This window comes from Diabrotica virgifera, chromosome 6, assembly GCF_917563875.1.
Source record: "Diabrotica virgifera virgifera chromosome 6, PGI_DIABVI_V3a".
NCBI lineage: Eukaryota > Metazoa > Arthropoda > Insecta > Coleoptera > Chrysomelidae > Diabrotica > Diabrotica virgifera.
The window spans coordinates 162,676,854-162,694,949 of NC_065448.1; the positions used below are offsets into that span (position 1 = coordinate 162,676,854).

The window sequence follows — 18,096 nt, forward strand, 5'->3', positions numbered from 1 at the left end:
CAAGATTTCTCCGCTATTCGCGCATGATCGTTTCTCGTATCCCCTCGAAGTACTTGCACATCGCGAATATTACTACATACTCACATTGGTTCATTGATGTTTTCAATGTTTAGGCCTAATGTGATACCCAATAAACTCATACTTCATTAAATTAGATGGATAGAATGGTTAAATTAGATGGATCTCTCTCTCAATCGATTCTTTCTCTCTCCATCGATCCCGCCCCTTTCTTTAAATCGATTTGGTTTTGTCTGCCTCGTCTGGGTCCCTGGGTCGTTTCATACTATTTCTTAGATTCAGATTGATATTTCTTTGAAGGGGAATCTACGTTTTCATTACCTATACTTATACAGCCAGTTTTAAACATTTCGTATTTAAAAAAAAACTTTATTATTTATTACTAAATTAACCTAAAACATCTACGATAATCATATAAAACTTACATTTATTACAATAAATAAGTTATTTATAGGCAAAAAAGAGTTTTGCAATTCTTCATCCCGAAAATACCTGCATCCTCCATTGACCACCGCATCTGAAAGAAAATGATTGAGATTTAAAAACTAATATTCACACTATAAGATTTTGTTATTTGTAACATTTTCATGCGTGGGGTTCCCCCATCAGGCGCTTATAACCTTAAGTTAGCAATTTCGTCGCCTATACTCTTCTACCATATTTTTCTTCAGAGATGAGTTTTAGAAGGATATATTTTGATTTCTCATAATATGACCAAAATGCTTCATTTTTATTTCTTCAACAATATTGATCAAACTTTCACTTTATCTCGTCCTTTAGAGGACTACAATAATTATTTTTTATACAGTGTGGAAGGCACTTATGGAATACAATTAATTATGTCCTTGTTTCAAAAACTTATAAAAAACGCTGAGGCCCGTCGATTTTTAAATAAAAATGTGAACTTTTTAACCATAAATTTAAATGTACAGGGTGATTCATGCAAGTCTAGCAGAGCCAATAAGCTTTATTTTTAATGGAGCACCCTGTATATTTTGTGTGGAAGGCACTTATGGAATAAAATTCTTTCAGTCCTTGCTTCAAAAAATTATAAAAAACGCTGAGAACCGTCGATTTTTGAATAAAAATGTGAACTATTTAAACATAAATTTAAATGTACAGGGTGATTCAATAAGCTTTATTTTTAATGGAGCACCCTGTATATTTTATATTCTTAAAAACTGCTTAACAACCTGATTTCAATGAACTAATCATGTAGGGTGTATTATGAATAATACAGGGTGAAATTTTTAAATTATAAAGTATGGAAACCTCTGGAATAAAATTGTTTGGGTCCATATTTCAGAAAATTATAAAAAATACTGGGACATGTCCACTTTTAAATTCAAATAGGCATCTTACAAACATAAATTTAAATATACAGGGTGATTCACGCAAGTCCATGAGCTTTAGTTTTAATGGATCACACTGTATATTTTTATGTTCTATCAAAAAATATAATTTTTGGTAAGAGGTTGGTTAGCAAATTCTAAAAACATAAAAATATACAGGTTGTTTGATAAAAATAAAGATCATGGACTATGCTAGACTTGCGTGAATCACCCTGTATATTTAAAATTATGTATAAACAGTGCATATTTGAATGTAACAGGTGATGTATCGTGGTGTTTTTTATGATTTTGTAAAATAAGGACACAAACAGTTTTGTTCCATAAGTGCTTTCCATACACTATAATTTCAAAATTTCACCCTGTAATAATAACCCCTGCATGATATAGTTCGTTAAAATCAGGTTGTTAAGAAGCTTTTAAAAATATATAGGGTGTTCCATTAAAAATATTGCTTATGGGCTACGCTAGGCTTGCATGAATCACCTTGTACATTCAAATTTAAGTTTAAACAGTGCATATTTTTATTTAAAAATCGACGTGTCTCAGAGTTTCCTATAATTTTTTAAAACAAGGATAGGAATAATTTGATTCCATAAGTGCCTTCCACCCTATATGACTTATCCATGGTATTCTAAGCATTATTCGATAACACCACACTTTAACTATAATGCAAGCATTCAAATAATTGACCCGTGTTGAGCTGCCCCCCCCCCACTTGCAAAAATCAACAAACAAATAGCCCTGATTTATGAGCTCTCATATTCCGCAAACTAAAAATTTGGAGCTCGTTCCACTGAGCAGGAATTTGATACTTAAGTGGGGGGGCTGAGTCAGCCCCCCCCCCCCACTACTTAAAAATAGGAATATTGAATCGGTTTTTGCGGCAGAATTACGAGCTATTTATGAGCTCTTGAAATTATATAGTTTAGATTTTTGAGCTCATCCCCTTCACCCCCAAAACAACCCTTTAATTGATTTAACTTAATAGAAAAATGCTGAGAAAACTTAAAATATATCGTATTGCGGATATAATTCCTATAGCTTATATACTCTAAGAATAAACTATTAAACCACGTGCATTTCGATTATTGAGCTACAACCCCTTCGCAAGAAAACCACCCTATCTTCCCGGCTTAAGAGAAAGTTGTACTTAAAATGAATTAAACTAATTATTTGGCGACTACATATCATTGAATAATTTATAAGCTTCCAAATTACGCGCATTTAGATCAGTAAATTGCAATTTATTTTGTATAGTGCAGTCACTGAAGGTAAAAATCAACGATTATCTTCAATTTCGGTGAACCTTCATCGATTTTCACGAAAATTGGTCAGTGGTTAGAGGATACGTCAAGAAACAAAGGTGACATGGTACCACCTTGCGCCTTTACCCTGAGGGTGGATACCGCCCCTTCCCGGGGTGAAAATTGTTTTATTAAAAATAACTAGACAAATCAATAAAGGAACAAATTAAAAGCAAAATTTAATATATAAAGTTAATAAAATAAGTCAATAATTAAGTATTTTCTATGGGAAATAAGCCACAATTTTACTAAAAAATGAACTTATTAACGTTTCGAAGCCCAAATCGGGTTTCGTTGTCAAAATATAAAATACTATTAAAATAAATTATTGAATTAAAATAAATTGTCAAAATAGAAAATACTTAATTATAAAAATGCCACAAGGAAATAGCTTCAGAATAACAATAAGTCAATACTTTTTAAGTTATTAAAGATCAAAGATTTTAATTATTCGTGAAAAAAATGCATGTTATGAAGCGGTTTTTCGTAAATCACTGAAAAATTTTAAGTTTTTACAAAAAAGTTAATAGTAGTTTAATTCGTATAGCTTATATTCTAAGAATAAACTCTTAAATCACGCGCCTTTCGATTATAGAGCTACAACCCCTTCGTAAGAAAACCATCCCATATTCCCGGCTTAAGAGAGAGTTGTACTTAAAATAATTTAAATTAATTATTTGGCGACTACATATCGTTTAATAATTTATGAGCTTGCAAAATATACGCATCTCAATTATTGAATTGCCATTTTCTTTCTATAGTGCAGTCACTGAAGGTAAAAATCAACTATGACCTTCGATTTCGGTAAATCTCCATTCATTTTCACGAACAAATTAAAAATCTTTAATAACTTAAAAAGTATTGACTTATTTTATTAACTTTATATAATAAATTTTGCTTTTAATTTGTTCTTTTATTGATTTGTGCAGTTATTTTTAATAAAACAATTTTCACCCCCGAGAAGGGGCGGTATCCACCCTCAGGGTAAAGGCGCAAGGTGGTACCATGTCACCTTTGTTTCTTGACGTATCCTCTAACCACTGACCAATTTTCGTGAAAATCGATGAAGGTTCACCGAAATTGAAGGTAATCGTTGATTTTTACCTTCAGTGACTGCACTATACAAAATAAATTGCAATTTACTGATCTAAATGCGCGTAAATTGGAAGCTTATAAATTATTCAATGATATGTAGTCGCCAAATAATTAGTTTAATGCATTTTAAGTACAACTTTCTCTTAAGCCGGGAAGATAGGGTGGTTTTCTTGCGAAGGGGTTGTAGCTCAATAATCGAAATGCACGTGGTTTAATAGTTTATTCTTAGAGTATATAAGCTATAGGAATTATATCCGCAATACGATATATTTTAAGTTTTCTCAGCATTTTTCTCTTAAGTTAAATCAATTAAAGGGTTGTTTGGGGGTGAAGGGGATGAGCTCAAAAATCTAAACTATATAATTTCAAGAGCTCATAAATAGCTCGTAATTCTGCCACAAAAACCGATTCAATATTCCTATTTTTAAGTAGGGGGGGGGGGGGCTGACTCAGCCCCCCCACTAAAGTATCAAATTCCTGCTCAGTGGAACGAGCTCCAAATTTTTAGTTTGCGGAATATGAGAGCTCATAAATAGCTCATAAATCAGGGCTATTTGTTTTTTGATTTTTGCAAGTGGGGGGGGGGCAGCTCAACACGGGTAAATAATTGAACTCAATACCAAATAAAAACGCTTCCTACTTTCGTGAGTATAAATTATATCCTTTCTTTTAATTAATTGATGGATTTGACCGTTACTTGATGGAAGTTCATTTTATCTAATAATAAAACACTGAAAACGTTTGTTTTCTATACTTCCACAGAATTTATTATAACTAAGTGACTACAGCTGTTTCGGCAGAGTGCCTTTCTCAAGTGATATAGTTTACAATGTGTTTGCCTTTTTAAGTCTTCAACTGAAGAGGTTGAGGAGTGGGGAGCTGTTTGTCTCGAGTTGGTCATTCAGAATTATATCTGTATTTTTCAGTTTATTAATTTCCATAGATTCTAAAAAAGATAGCTTAAGGCCTTTATTTTGAATATGCAGAATTTGAAACTCTTCATTGAAAATATATCACTTGAGAAAGGCACTCTGCCGAAACAGCTGTAGTCACTTAGTTATAATAAATTCTGTGGAAGTATAGAAAACAAACGTTTTCAGTGTTTTATTATTAGATTCCTTTTAATTGTTAGAAAAAATAAAATAAACAGTTTTAGAAAAAAATGATTACTTACTGACAAGTTCTGAGCCATCTCTGATCCCACGCTCTTATCGCTGCAGTCCTGGTTACAGGAACAGTACCAGCACTTCCACCACATCGTACACACTGTTTGACTTTTCTCGGAAATTTTCCTAGGTACAGATGTCTTACAGAATCAATGGTCTGATTGGAATTGCTATCAACATTAAATGTAAGACATTCCGGTTCGTTATTGAATTCGAGCTACAAAACACATCTTGTTATTTACTATAATAAAAGTTATAAAAAGTTATATAATATAATATAATACAGGGTGTCCCGGAAAATAGTGCGTTCCTTTAAGGTATGGAGAGAATACACAATTTGGAACAAAAAAGTCCTATACCATTTTTTTCTAAAGTTAGCCGTTTCCAAAAAAAAGTTAACATTGTTTTCCATATACCTGTATTTTAATGTTTGGAAATTTTAATAAACTGGCAACATCGAACGCACTACGGAATAATAACATAATAAAAACTCGTTTGTGATTGTGATTAACAGTATTTAAAATAATCCAACCTAATAGTAGGTAACACTTATGTATTTACGATTTGTTTACTAAAATTATTTTCTTTTGAAATGTATTGAAATACCTATTGCATAATTTTAAACGAATTACACATCTTTTAACATAAAAACACGTCTTTTAACTAAACTAGTATTATGTATTTAGTAAGGTTTAAATGGGTTGAATGCTGAGTACTGCTGAGGGCTTTAACTGAATTACATAGTTTTAATAGTTTACAGTGGAACTTAAATACACCAGATAATGTCTCAGTAATTTGTTTACTTGTGAACTGAAATAACTAAGTTGTACTTACTTGAAAATAATTATTATACCGAATAGATGTTTCAAGTAACCTTTCACAAACACCATTCATAGGTAATAACATAATAGGTAATACACTCACTATTCGAAAACATTTTCGCATTGACACTAAACACTAAACAGGATTCTTTAAAACTATCTGTGTATCTTAGTATCTTCTATCTATTTACATGGGACTGTCTATGCTTAAATTTGCGTACCGCACATAGTTGTCAGATTTAAATTTACATACCAAAATACATTTTAATTTTTTGGTCAAACGGTTGCATTTAGAAAAAAATGTTATAAGAGTTTTTTGTTCTACATGGTGCCTTCTACCTATACCTTCAAGGAACGCACTATTTTCCGGGACACCCTGTATAATATAATAAAAGTTATACAATTAGTTATTTATTATAATAAAAGTAATTATTGTCTTGCATAATTTATTAGTTCCAAATTTTATTTCCAACTAAATGGGAGCCAAAGGCGAAATCATAATAATCTGAGGGAAGCGGTTTCCAAGAAAATAATAAACAAAGGCTCCGAAATACTACCAGAAATAACCACTAGCGAAATCCATCAAGCACTAAGAAAAATAAAAAATAAAAAAGCACCAGGTGAAGATGAAGTCGTAATAAAGGCCACATTCTTATTAGACCAGCGCGGATCTGTAAAAATATTAGTACATTTGGACGTTGAGAGGTGACTCAAATTTTTTTGCAGAAATTGCTTGAAAATAAATCAAATAATAATATTTGAGTTATCCTCCCTCTCAAAAAGGTCCGGAACATTGTTTAAATAAACAAAATGTCAAAAAATTAAGGAAAAATTCGATTTTTTTCTTGGTTTTTTGATTATAACTTTAAAAGTATTCATTTCCGAGAAAAGTTGTACTGACATAAAAGTTGCGTAATTAAATTTCCTATAATATAGAAGTAGTTAAAAATTTAAGAAATAGTCACAATTGTTGCAAAATAGCAATAATTTTGAAAAAAACATACAAAAACAAGTATTCGCATTTTACGTTTTTCAACCATTTATGCTAGCTACACTTAGGACCTTCATATTTCACCTTGAAAAATTTTATGATACAGTAAAACAATACTGTAGATTTCATTAAGATCGGTTCAATAGATTTTGCAAAATAAATTTTGCAATCCAGCTTTCGTAAAAAAAATTCATTTTTTCAAAATGTTACAGGACTGAAAATAAAGCAGATAGCAAGTTGAAAATTTTTTTGCACATAGAAGTGTACTGTACCATTCATTTGCAATTTTGCAAAATTAAAATCGCTTAACACCACGGCGTCAGGAATTTTTTTAAATAAGCATTAATTATTGGTGCTACGCGCAGGACAGCGGATAGGTTGCTCTGATTGGGCATTTCAATGACCTTTTATAATGATTTATACATTTTAATTTTTATGACATTTTGATATAAATAAATAAATTTGTTTATTGCAAAATAAAAACACATACTCTATCCTTTGAAATAACACTTTTATTAGCAAAAACTTTCTTTGTTCATATATTTTAACTTAAATAATAGAAGTTTATTATTTTTAAACATATTCAATTGTTTAAACAATATTTCACAAACAATAATAAAATTAGTTGGATTTTTGTGGAATTAAAATATTAAAATACAACAAAATATAGAGTAAGAAAGTAATATATTAGATAAAGATTAGAAGAAATTTTGGTGAAAATCAACCTGTGTGAATCGAACACAGCTGTCCTGCGCGTAGCACCAAAAATTATTGTTTATTTCAAAAATTTTCTGACGCCGTGGTAATTAATCGATTTTAATTTTGAAAATTGCAAATGAAAGGTAGAGTACATTTCTATAAGCAAAAAAAAATTCAACTTGCTATCTGCTTTACTTTCAGTCCTGTAACATTTTGAAAAAGAAAGCTGTATTGCAAAATTTATTTTGCAAAATCTATTGAACCGATCTTAATGAAATTTACAGTATTATTTTACTGTATCATAAAGTTTTTCAGGGAGAAATATGAAGCTCCTAAGTGTAGCATAAATGGTTGAAAAACGTAAAATACGAATACTTGTTTTTGTATGGTTTTTTCGCAATTATTGCTATTTTGCAACTAGGGTTACTATTTTTTAAATTTTTAACCAATTCTATATTGTAGTAAATCGAATTACGCAACTTTTATGTCAGTACAACTTTTCTCGGAAATGAATACTTTTAAAGTTATAATCAAAAAACAAAGAAAAAAATCGAATTTTTCCTTCAATTTTTGACATTTTGATTATTTAAACAATGTTCCGGACCTTTTTGAGAGGGAGGATAACTCAAATATTATTATTTGATTTATTTTCAAGCAATTTCTGCAAAAAAATTTGAGTCACCTCTCAACGTCCATCTCAAAACAGATCCGCCCTGGACTATATAGGTAAAATAAAAAATCTCTTCAACTTAAGCCTTCATCAAAAGTCGATACATGAAAAATGGAAGAACGCAGTAACAATACTTTTGCATAAGAAGGGAGATAAAACAGACCTAGAACATTACAGACCAATTAGCCTGCTAAACCACTTATACAAACTCTTTACAAAAGTAGTGACATCAAGAGGAGAAAAGAAGCTAGATTTTTATCAGCCAAAAGAACAAGCTGGATTTGGCATAAACTTTGAAACAAACCCAAATCAGGCCCATAGTAAGTTATGGCTGCGAAACATGGGTGGTGACACAGAAATCTGCCAATGCATTAGATGTGTTTGAAAGAAAAGTATTACGTAGGATACTGGGCCCAATAAGGGAAAATAACAACTGGCGAATTAGGTATAATAGAGAAATATACGAGCAATATAGCGAACCAACTCTAGCACAACACACTAAACTACAGAGATTACGGTGGGCAGGGCACGTGGTCCGCATGCATGAGAATAGAATCCCCAGAAAATTGCTGAATGCAAGAATGCAGGGAAGAAGACCGGTTGGAAGACCTAAAAAGAGATGGGAAGACGAAGTCGATGAGGATGCCAGGAACTTCCTGGGAATGCGTTCATGGAAAAGAACAGCGGTAAATCGAAATGATTGGAGAAGCTTATTGAAGGAGGCCAAGGCTCGATTTGGGCTGTAGTGCCATTGGATGGATGGATGGATTTGAAACAAACGACCATGTGTAAGACAAGGCGACACACTCTCGCCAAAACTGTTCATAACTGTTCTTGAATATGCCTTCAAGATTCTCAACTGAGACAATAAAGGGATCACAATAGAAGGAGAAAAGGTAAATCATCTTCGTTTTGCAGATGACATAATCCTTATAACTGATGACCTAGGAGAAGTAAAGAAAATGTTAAATGAATGAGACGCTATCTGTTGTAAAATATGTTTGAAAATGAACTTTACTAAAACTACATTTATGACTAATCTGATTTCTAGCGGACAGGTGATTATACGTGAACAAGAAGTAGAACTAGTGGAAAAGTACATTTACTTAAGTCATGAAATCAGAATTAGCAGCGATAACCAAAGATGCGAAATAAAAAGAAGATTAACTCTTGCTTGGGCAGCCTACGGAGCACTGAGAGACATAATATTTGGGTATAACCATTATAGTATATGTTATGGTTATATTAGTAATGGTTATAGTATAACCATTAGCTTAAAAAGACAAGTGTTTAATTAATGTGTACTACCGGTAATGACATACGGAGAAGAGACACTGACTCCAACCAAGGCAACAGCGCCGAAAATGAGGGTTGCTCAAAAGCGTATGGAAAGATCCATGCTGGGCGTAACCCTACGGGATAAAATAAGAAATGAAGATCTCAGACAAAGAACCGGTATCACAGATGTTATAGAACCTGTCACCAAGCTCAAATGGAACTGGGCAGGACACGTCGCCAGGCTGAAGGATTCAAATTGGACACGAAAGCTAATGGAATTGAGACCAAGAGAAGATAAACGCAGTAGAGGAAGGCCGTCTACACGATGGACAGATGGTATCAGGCGGATTAGTAAAAACTGGCAACAGTCAGCACAACACCGTGAAGCGTGGAAACAATTGGGGGAGAACTATGTACAGCAGTGGACGTAAATTGGTTGGATGATGATGATGACAATTTATTAAAATATCTAATGCACTAAAAAATTAATAAACCTTTAACCGGCCCTAATGTAGTCTATAATGTAGTTGGTGCACAATATTTTTGTTGGCCAACTTATGTGACAAGACAATAAAAGTGAAACACATACACTTCACAGAGGCGTGCGGTCCATGGAAGCGGGGGAAGCGGTGCTTCCCTGTACTTTCATATAAGAAAATACGTATATTATTAATTAGTATTTAATTATCAACAATGTTTTCCCAATATAAGTAATCTATTATGTAACTAATAGGCATTGAAACATTATTAAAATTTGATCGCATACGAACGGTCTCAAATAAGCACACAATTCAACGATTCAGTCCGGTCCTGACGGAAGCGCATCTCAAAATCGCTGCTTGTCATGCATTTGTCCCGTTCAAAAATTGGTCAGGGTTTAATAACCTCACTCGCTAGTCATGTTCCTTTCACGCGAATTTTGATACGCCTGGAAGCGCTCGTCCGACCGCTTCCGATTCGAAACCGAGATGCGGAGTCTGTTACTGCTGCTATAAGGGGTAGGTATTTAGGTACAAATGGCTCGATTTCAATTTTTTGCTTAATATTTTTACTAATATTTTATTTGACATTTTGAGATTTTCCTTTTACTGATATTTTATAGTACCTACGACATTTTACAGACGAAGTCAAGTGACATTGCATTTTGTATAAGACAATTTGATGACTTATGATGATTAAAAAAATGAGCTGTTTAAAAATATTTGGGATAAAGCTGAAAATATGGGCTTCGAACCTAAAAGAAAAATAATGATGATTGATATTGTCGACCTATCGACGATTATACATCGAAATTTTTGATAATATTCTACAACAAAATAATTATCACTTTGAATATTTTAAAGAAATAAAAATATGTAGAATTATGTAATTTTAATATGTCTAATTATAATTCATTAAAATCTCCCACAGAGGTATGTATCTATTTAATTCGGTACGATTAAATTATGATTTTTTTTTTGATAATCTAGCTTTGCATTCTCAGTTAAATGTCATTTATAAAACACCTGAAATTAGTGATAAAGAAATACTTAGGAATCGGTTGAATTTTTTGAATACTACTGGTTTAAATCAGTCTCTGTGTGAAGTGGGCAAGTTGTGTGAATTAAGTAGTAGGTACTAACTATCTCAGCTACAAGTGCATCAGTTAAACGAAGTTTTTCAGTATTAAAACGCATACAAAGTTTTACAATAAATTTTACAAGTGAAGACAGACTTTCCAAGTTAGCCCTATTATCCATTGAAAAAGAGTGCATTTATTAAACAATTATCAGAAAATCCAAAATTTTACGACGATGTTATCGACAAAAAATTTGCATTGGTTGATAAGAGAATAGGACCCAAGTATAAGTAAATAAGTGTCACATTGTTGAAAGTTGTGTGTTATGGAAGGTAATTCGAAATCGGAATATAAAAACAATTTTGAATAGAACTCTTCTTTTTAAGTTTAAAGAAACCAAGCCTGACGCAGGGACTCGACCCTGAGCAAGCAGTACAGATCGATGATAAGTCACTAGATATACGATATACTAAGTCACTAGAGTCACCAACCTGCATTGATCGGGGTAGGATTTCGTTTGTGAGTCCTTGTATCCAGGACTCCCACATAATAAGCACTTTGCTGATAGAGAGCCCATATAGCGCATCAGAGTGCTATCGGAGGGGAAGTGGATAGTATGAAGCATTGGGGCGGGATGGAGTGACGCCCGCTTATAAGAGTAAATCCTCCTTGCCTCAATGAATTTGTATCACCCGAATCTCATTTTCAAGGCGTGTGCATGTCTCTCAGACTGGGTTAAACACTATACCTAATTTTTTGTAGTTCTTGTTTTTAGTCGATATAAGTTAACAGGTAATACATTAGGTATACACCTATTAAGTAGGTATATGAAAGAAACAAATATAGTCATTTGAGTCAGATAGGTGGGAATATAACAAAACTAATAAATTGAGGTAAAAATAAAATAAAAATCTGTGGCTAACGGACCCGCATCCAAGCCATTTTTTCACACACACACACACACACACACATAGGTATATGTTTTGATCTCGACCCTTGTAAGAAAATATTTGTTAAACCCTTATTGAATCGCTTCCTCTTCCGAAAATGTCACCACACGCCACTGTACACTTGCAAGAAGAATTAAAAACGAGCTCTGGGAACGCTTTTCAAAAGAACTGGGCACGATTTTTACGGTTTACAAAAAAAATATGGCGCTTTGTAAGAGGTCAGAGAGCGAAGGTGAAGGAATTAAAGACCGGAAACACATCTAAAAGGATGCATGGATTGACTATGTAAAGAAGTCATATACAGAAGAACAATAAATTATACTCCAGGGTAATAAGCTAGAAATAGACCATGTTCGGGACACTCAAAGATCCCGGTAGCTGACTCCTTTTTTTAGTTATTATAGACCTATAGGAAGAAAACCTACCTGTTTCCTGCCTAGAGTTCGCGTCCGTTTTTTAATTAGGTATTAACAATTTCGTGCAAAAATCGCGATTTTTTCGATTTTTTGCACCCTATTCAATTCTAAATAGTTGACATAAAATTACAAAATTTAATTTTTTAGAACATTAAAAACCTTCAAAACGCCGGTTTTTGAAAGTTAAAAAGTTAATTTGTTGCTACGCAAACTGCAAAATAAGTGAAAAATCGTTATTTGTTAAGGCCATCGGTACATAATTCGCAAATATTTTACGGGTATCCCTACTTTTTCGGAGAGCGGAGAGACTTTACTTACGTAAGATATTCGGAGCGGTCTGTGAGAACGGAATATAGAGGCGTAGATATCTTTGAACTGCAGAATATCTACAAACATACGTTTGGTGGAAAAGATATTATCACTATAATTAAGCGAAACCTCCTGCAGTTGGCAGTACATGTAGCCCGGGCCCCTGAATCGAACATGATAAAAAAGATTCTAACAGCGCAACACGTGGGAATGAGAAGACGGGGTAGACCAAAGCTGAGGTGGATGGACGGGGTAACACAAGATGCCGAGAAGATCGGAGTCGGCAACTGGAAAATGCAAGCAAGGGACAGAACAGAATGGCGTAAAAAGCTTGAGAATCTCGAGGCCCTCTAAGGGCTGCAGCACCAAGATGATGATATTCCTACTTTTTCTGTCTTTACACGGCAAATTACGTGTAGTAAAATTCACACTGATATGGATATGTAAACATTACTAGAATATCATTCTACTTGAAAATGTCATTAATTTAAAGAGATGGCTTTTGAATGCTCTTGGATAACTGTTATTTTTATAATTGCAAATTATTAATTCAGTTAATAAATGTGATAATTTTTTCACTAACTATGTATGATTGTAATAATTTATATGTACAACAAAAACTAATACTCAGTCGAGAAAAGAGGAAATGTGTTTAAGTGATTTTTTAATAATATATTGTTACTATGGAACGCTTACAATTTTGAAAATCTTTAACAACAAAATACTTGGATCACAGAATATATTATCCTGATGTATTCTCTGCTTGGTTTTCTACAAATAATACACAATAAATAATTTTTTATTAAGTTCACGTCTTAAATCAATTATTTATCAAATACACTATATAATCAATATTATTTAATCAACAATTCAAAATATTCCCGATGCCATGTCAAATATTTAAAATTGTCACTGATTGTCACTGCCTGACTGACAGTATGCTGACAATATTCTATTCGACTGAGTGCGTTGTATGACAAAGATAGATTTGGAAATATTACCACGGACATTGTGTTAATTTTTTTCTAAATCCTGAAAAAACCAATAAATATTTTTGAAAAATTTAAACGCAGAATGAAAGACTATATTATTACCGAGGGCCGAAAGTCCCTTAGAATAAATAAAATGTTTATTTTGAATAAGATATTTTAAATTAAATATCACACTAAATTTTCTCTTAGTTTTTCACCCCTGTAACTTATTAAAATAAACATTATAGAAGTTCTCAGGGACTTTCCGCCCTCGCCAATAACGTAATCTTTCATTCTGCGTTTAAATTTTTCAAAAATACTTATTAGTTTTCTCAGGATTCGAAAAAGATGAATCCCCATTTGAATAGCATTGCAGCCGAAAATACGTACCCATCCTCTTAATAACTTTTACTAAAACTGTCTTAGATCTTTAGTGTTTTACCAAAAGTTGGGTATTGGGGTACTTAACAAACCCTCAAAATTTGAGACCGATCCATTAATTAGTTTAAGAGTTATTCTAATTGTTTATCCCAGAGACCTTTATTTTGCAATAACATAAGACAAAAAATAATGAAGATAGGGCAATTCTGTGTATGCCAAACGAAAGTAGAAAACTGATGCTATCAAAATGTACTAAAAAAAAATAAAAAAATTATCTAATATAGTCAAAAATCTTAATGCCAAATTTATGAAATTTTGTAGTTTATAAACATTTAGAATAACTAAGCCGACAAATGCACGAGTTCAAAAACTAAAAAATGCAACTTAAAACTACTATAATGTTCTATATCTCGGGATCCACTGAATATATTTTGATCGTTCTTTTTTTAATTCGTATGTAATTTTTCTGTACATTACAAATATGCAATTTGTCTAGACATTTATTAATTATTAAACAGTCTAATTTGTTATAACAATTTTTGAAAAAATAATTTTTTCCCAAAAATCCATGATTTTAATCATACTATCGTTATTAATCATAGAAAAAGTTAAGATATACTTTAATAAATAAATTATCTTCAATAAATAATTATCTAATACAAATCATTTATTTATTTAAGTGCACTTTAATTTTTTCTATGATCATTAATGATACTATGATTAAAAAAATATATTTTTGTTAAAAAATATTTTTTCAAGAATTGTTTAAACAAATTAGACTGTTTATTAATTAATAAATTTATAAACAAATTGCATATTTGTAATATACGTACAAAATACATACCAATTAAAAAAAGAAAGATCAAAATCCCCTGAGTTGATCCGGAGATACAGAAAATTATATTCGTTTGAAATTGCTTTTTCGGTATTTTAACTCGGTGAATTTGTAGGTTCCCCCTAGTAATCGTTTGAACTACATTTTTGAAAAATCGTAGAGGGTGCTGTGAAGGTACAATGATTGTGCAAATTTTTTAAGAAAAAATACAAATCCTATTATTTAAAATGACATTAATGAGATTTCTTAATTATTATAAACAAATTAGCTGTGAATTAAAAAAAACATATGGCTAACTTTGTCCCAAATGAACCCAGGCTAAATTTTTTTATTTAAAAATTCATGTTAAAATACTATCTTTTCGAATATATAAAAGATTGTTTCTACCGACAACATTTTTAAAATTATTCTAAATGTTTATAAACTACAAAATTTCAAAAATTTGGCATTAGCATTTTAGACTATATTAATTATTTTTTTTATCTTTTTGTAATACATTTTGATACTGTCACTCTTCTACTTTCATTTGGCATACTCAGAATTGCCCTATCTTCATTATTTTTTGTCTTATCTTATTGCAAAATAAAGGTCTCTGGGATAAACAAATAGAATAACTCTTAAACTAATTAATGGATCGGTCTCAAATTTTGAAGGTTTGTTAAGTACGCCAATACCCAACTTTGGATGAAACACTAAAGTTCTAAGGTAGTTTTAGTAAAAGTTATTAACAAATAACGATTTTCACTTATTTTACAGTTTGCCTAGCAACAAATTAACTTTTTAACTTTCAAAAATCGGCATTTTGAAGTTTTTTTAGTGTTCTAAAAAATTGAATTTTGTAATTTTATGTCAACTATTTAGCTTTTGAATGGAGTGCAAAAAATCGAAAAAATCGCGATTTTTGCACTAAATTGTTATTAGTTAAAAAACGGACGCGAACTCTAGGCAGGAAACAGGTAGGTTTTCTTCCTATAGGTATACAATAACTAAAAAAGTAGTCAGTTACCTGGATCTTTGAGTGTCCCGAGAAAATCCTTATTACCCTGGACTATTATGTTGGAACCAGAAACACCAGAAATGACCATAAACAAAAAAGTTCACATAGCAAGCGTGAAGTACAAAAAACACTTGCAAAATTAAAAAAACAGCAAAGCTGTAGGTCAAGATGGGATACCAAATTAATTGTTGAAATATGGTTACCAAATTAATTAACAAGGTTATAAGAAACAATAAAATACCAGAAGAATGGAGGACAAGCAAGCAAATCCTATTATTCAAAAAGCGTGATAAGAAACAACAAGAAAACTACAGAGGTAAATTTACTAAATACTACTCTGAAACTTACAACTAAAATTTTGCAAGAACGAATAAACCAACTTACAGATGAGCAACGAAGTTTCCCTACGGGAAGGTTGTGTACAGATGCAATATTCGTCATAAAACAGATTACCCAGAGAGCATTAGAATACAATAGACCCGTCTTCCTATGTTTGATCGACTTGAAAAAGGCTTTTGACAGAGTAAGACTTAAAGAAGTAATGAACCTCTTGTATAATAAAGAGAGAGAAAAAGATAAACAGAGCTGGATAAAAACTATTGAAAACGTCTATTAAAATCATAAGATGGAAGTCAAAATGGATAGCTACGGAACCGTAAATTTTTGCCGTACGGGAAATTTGAGGATGCACAGTGTCATCCGTAGTAGAATAAATTGATTTTGAGTAAGTTATTTCTCTTTATCTAAATTATGACTTACTCAAAAAACTAGACGATCTAATCTATTAAAAGTCTTACCTGAAGTGGTAATATTTGCTGGGCTAGTTGCGGTGACCCAAGAACTATTCTATTATTACATGGTTGTAATAACGGTATTTGTACTACTTGGCTAGGGAGTTGGCAACATTCATCTATAAATAAAAATAAGAGATCAATAAAAAAATGAAATTATGTAACAATTATAAAACATTTAATTTAGTTTAGGGCATAACCATAGAAAGTACTCCGGCCATACTGTGAAATGTTTCGCTCTTGTTGGAGGGCACCAGATATAATAAGTCAGGTACAAAAAGCTGGATGTTTTCCACTACAAAGTATATTTGAGTACGTACGTATCATCTGCTTTGTATGGCAACCAATGGAAACCACTGTATATTCCTTAACTACACTCTTTCTCTAGTTGTTTCCTGATTACTAAGTGCCGTGATTTCCTACCATACGAGCAACTATCTCCATCAGCTTCTATCCTGGGCTGCTCTCATGGACTCAGAAAATGTCTTGCCACTTGCTTTCTGCACTTAATCTGTCCATCAACTAGAACTTTTGTTGACTGTTGAGCTATTGGAGGATTGAGTGATTTGTTCTGTGTTTTGTCCATGAGATCCGAAGCATTAGTCACCGAAGCACCACATATCGTCAATTCTTTTCCGATTATCCGATTTCGTTGTACATGTTTTGGACCCGTAACTGAATATAAGAAAAATTAAGGTACGTAATATCATTTTGGTGTTCTTCAACTAAGAGCGATCTTTCCATAATTTTGATAATCGACTCATAGCATTTTTGGCCAATCCTGTTTTCCTACATATGTCGTTTTCACAATAGCCTGCATTACTAATGTACCGGGTGTCCCAATAAAAATGGCTCTCGGCCATATCTCATGAACCATTTATAGTACAGCTTTGAGAAAAAATATTTATAACAAAAGTTGCCTCGTAAAAAGCCTGGAAATTAGTTTCATAATTGTAGGTCTACCTCTAGAGGGCGTAATTGAATATCAAAAATTAAAAAATTAAATTTTTAGAAAATTTACCTAATGAAAGGGCACTGGAAATCGAATCATTGTATTGTTCATAAAATTCTGCGTATATTTGATTTCACAAGTTTAAGTCTACCTTTGCAAATAAGAGGTGGGGGTGAGTGGGAACCTTCTTATGAAAAAATAGCTGTAAGTCCGGTTCAGATAAATCGAATTTTGCACACTTGGTCTTGTTGAAAACAGCTCTTTTTCGTCAATGTAAGAGTCTTATTTTCGAAATAGCCTAATAAGTAATATACCAGCTAGGAGGCGTTATTGAATTATTTTCGGAAATCTAGTTTTCTTTGGAGAATATTAAATACAAGTACCTATGCATTTTTAATCCTGTATTACAAAATTAGACCAAATTAGCAACATAATACCGAAAACCGCATGTCGATACCTTTTTTCTATCTCGAGATATCTTAAGAAACGTGTAAATTTTAAACAACTGTTAATGTCACCGGTAAACGAAGTTAAGGAAAAGT

General features: G+C 32.1%; 1 protein-coding gene across 1 annotated transcript in view; it reads right to left on the reverse strand.

Moving 5' to 3' along the window:
* Positions 1–373: 373 nt before the first annotated feature.
* Positions 374–18,096, reverse strand: part of LOC114328374 (mediator of RNA polymerase II transcription subunit 16) — a 164,307-nt gene continuing 146,584 nt past the window's right edge. Inside the window, exons 12-14 of the mRNA XM_050653349.1 lie at positions 16,609–16,721; positions 4,944–5,152; positions 374–535 (exon numbers count right to left, since the gene is read on the reverse strand). Of these exons, the coding sequence (XP_050509306.1) occupies positions 496–535; positions 4,944–5,152; positions 16,609–16,721 (362 nt within the window). The 3' untranslated portion in view covers positions 374–495. The remainder of the gene's footprint in view (positions 536–4,943; positions 5,153–16,608; positions 16,722–18,096) is intronic.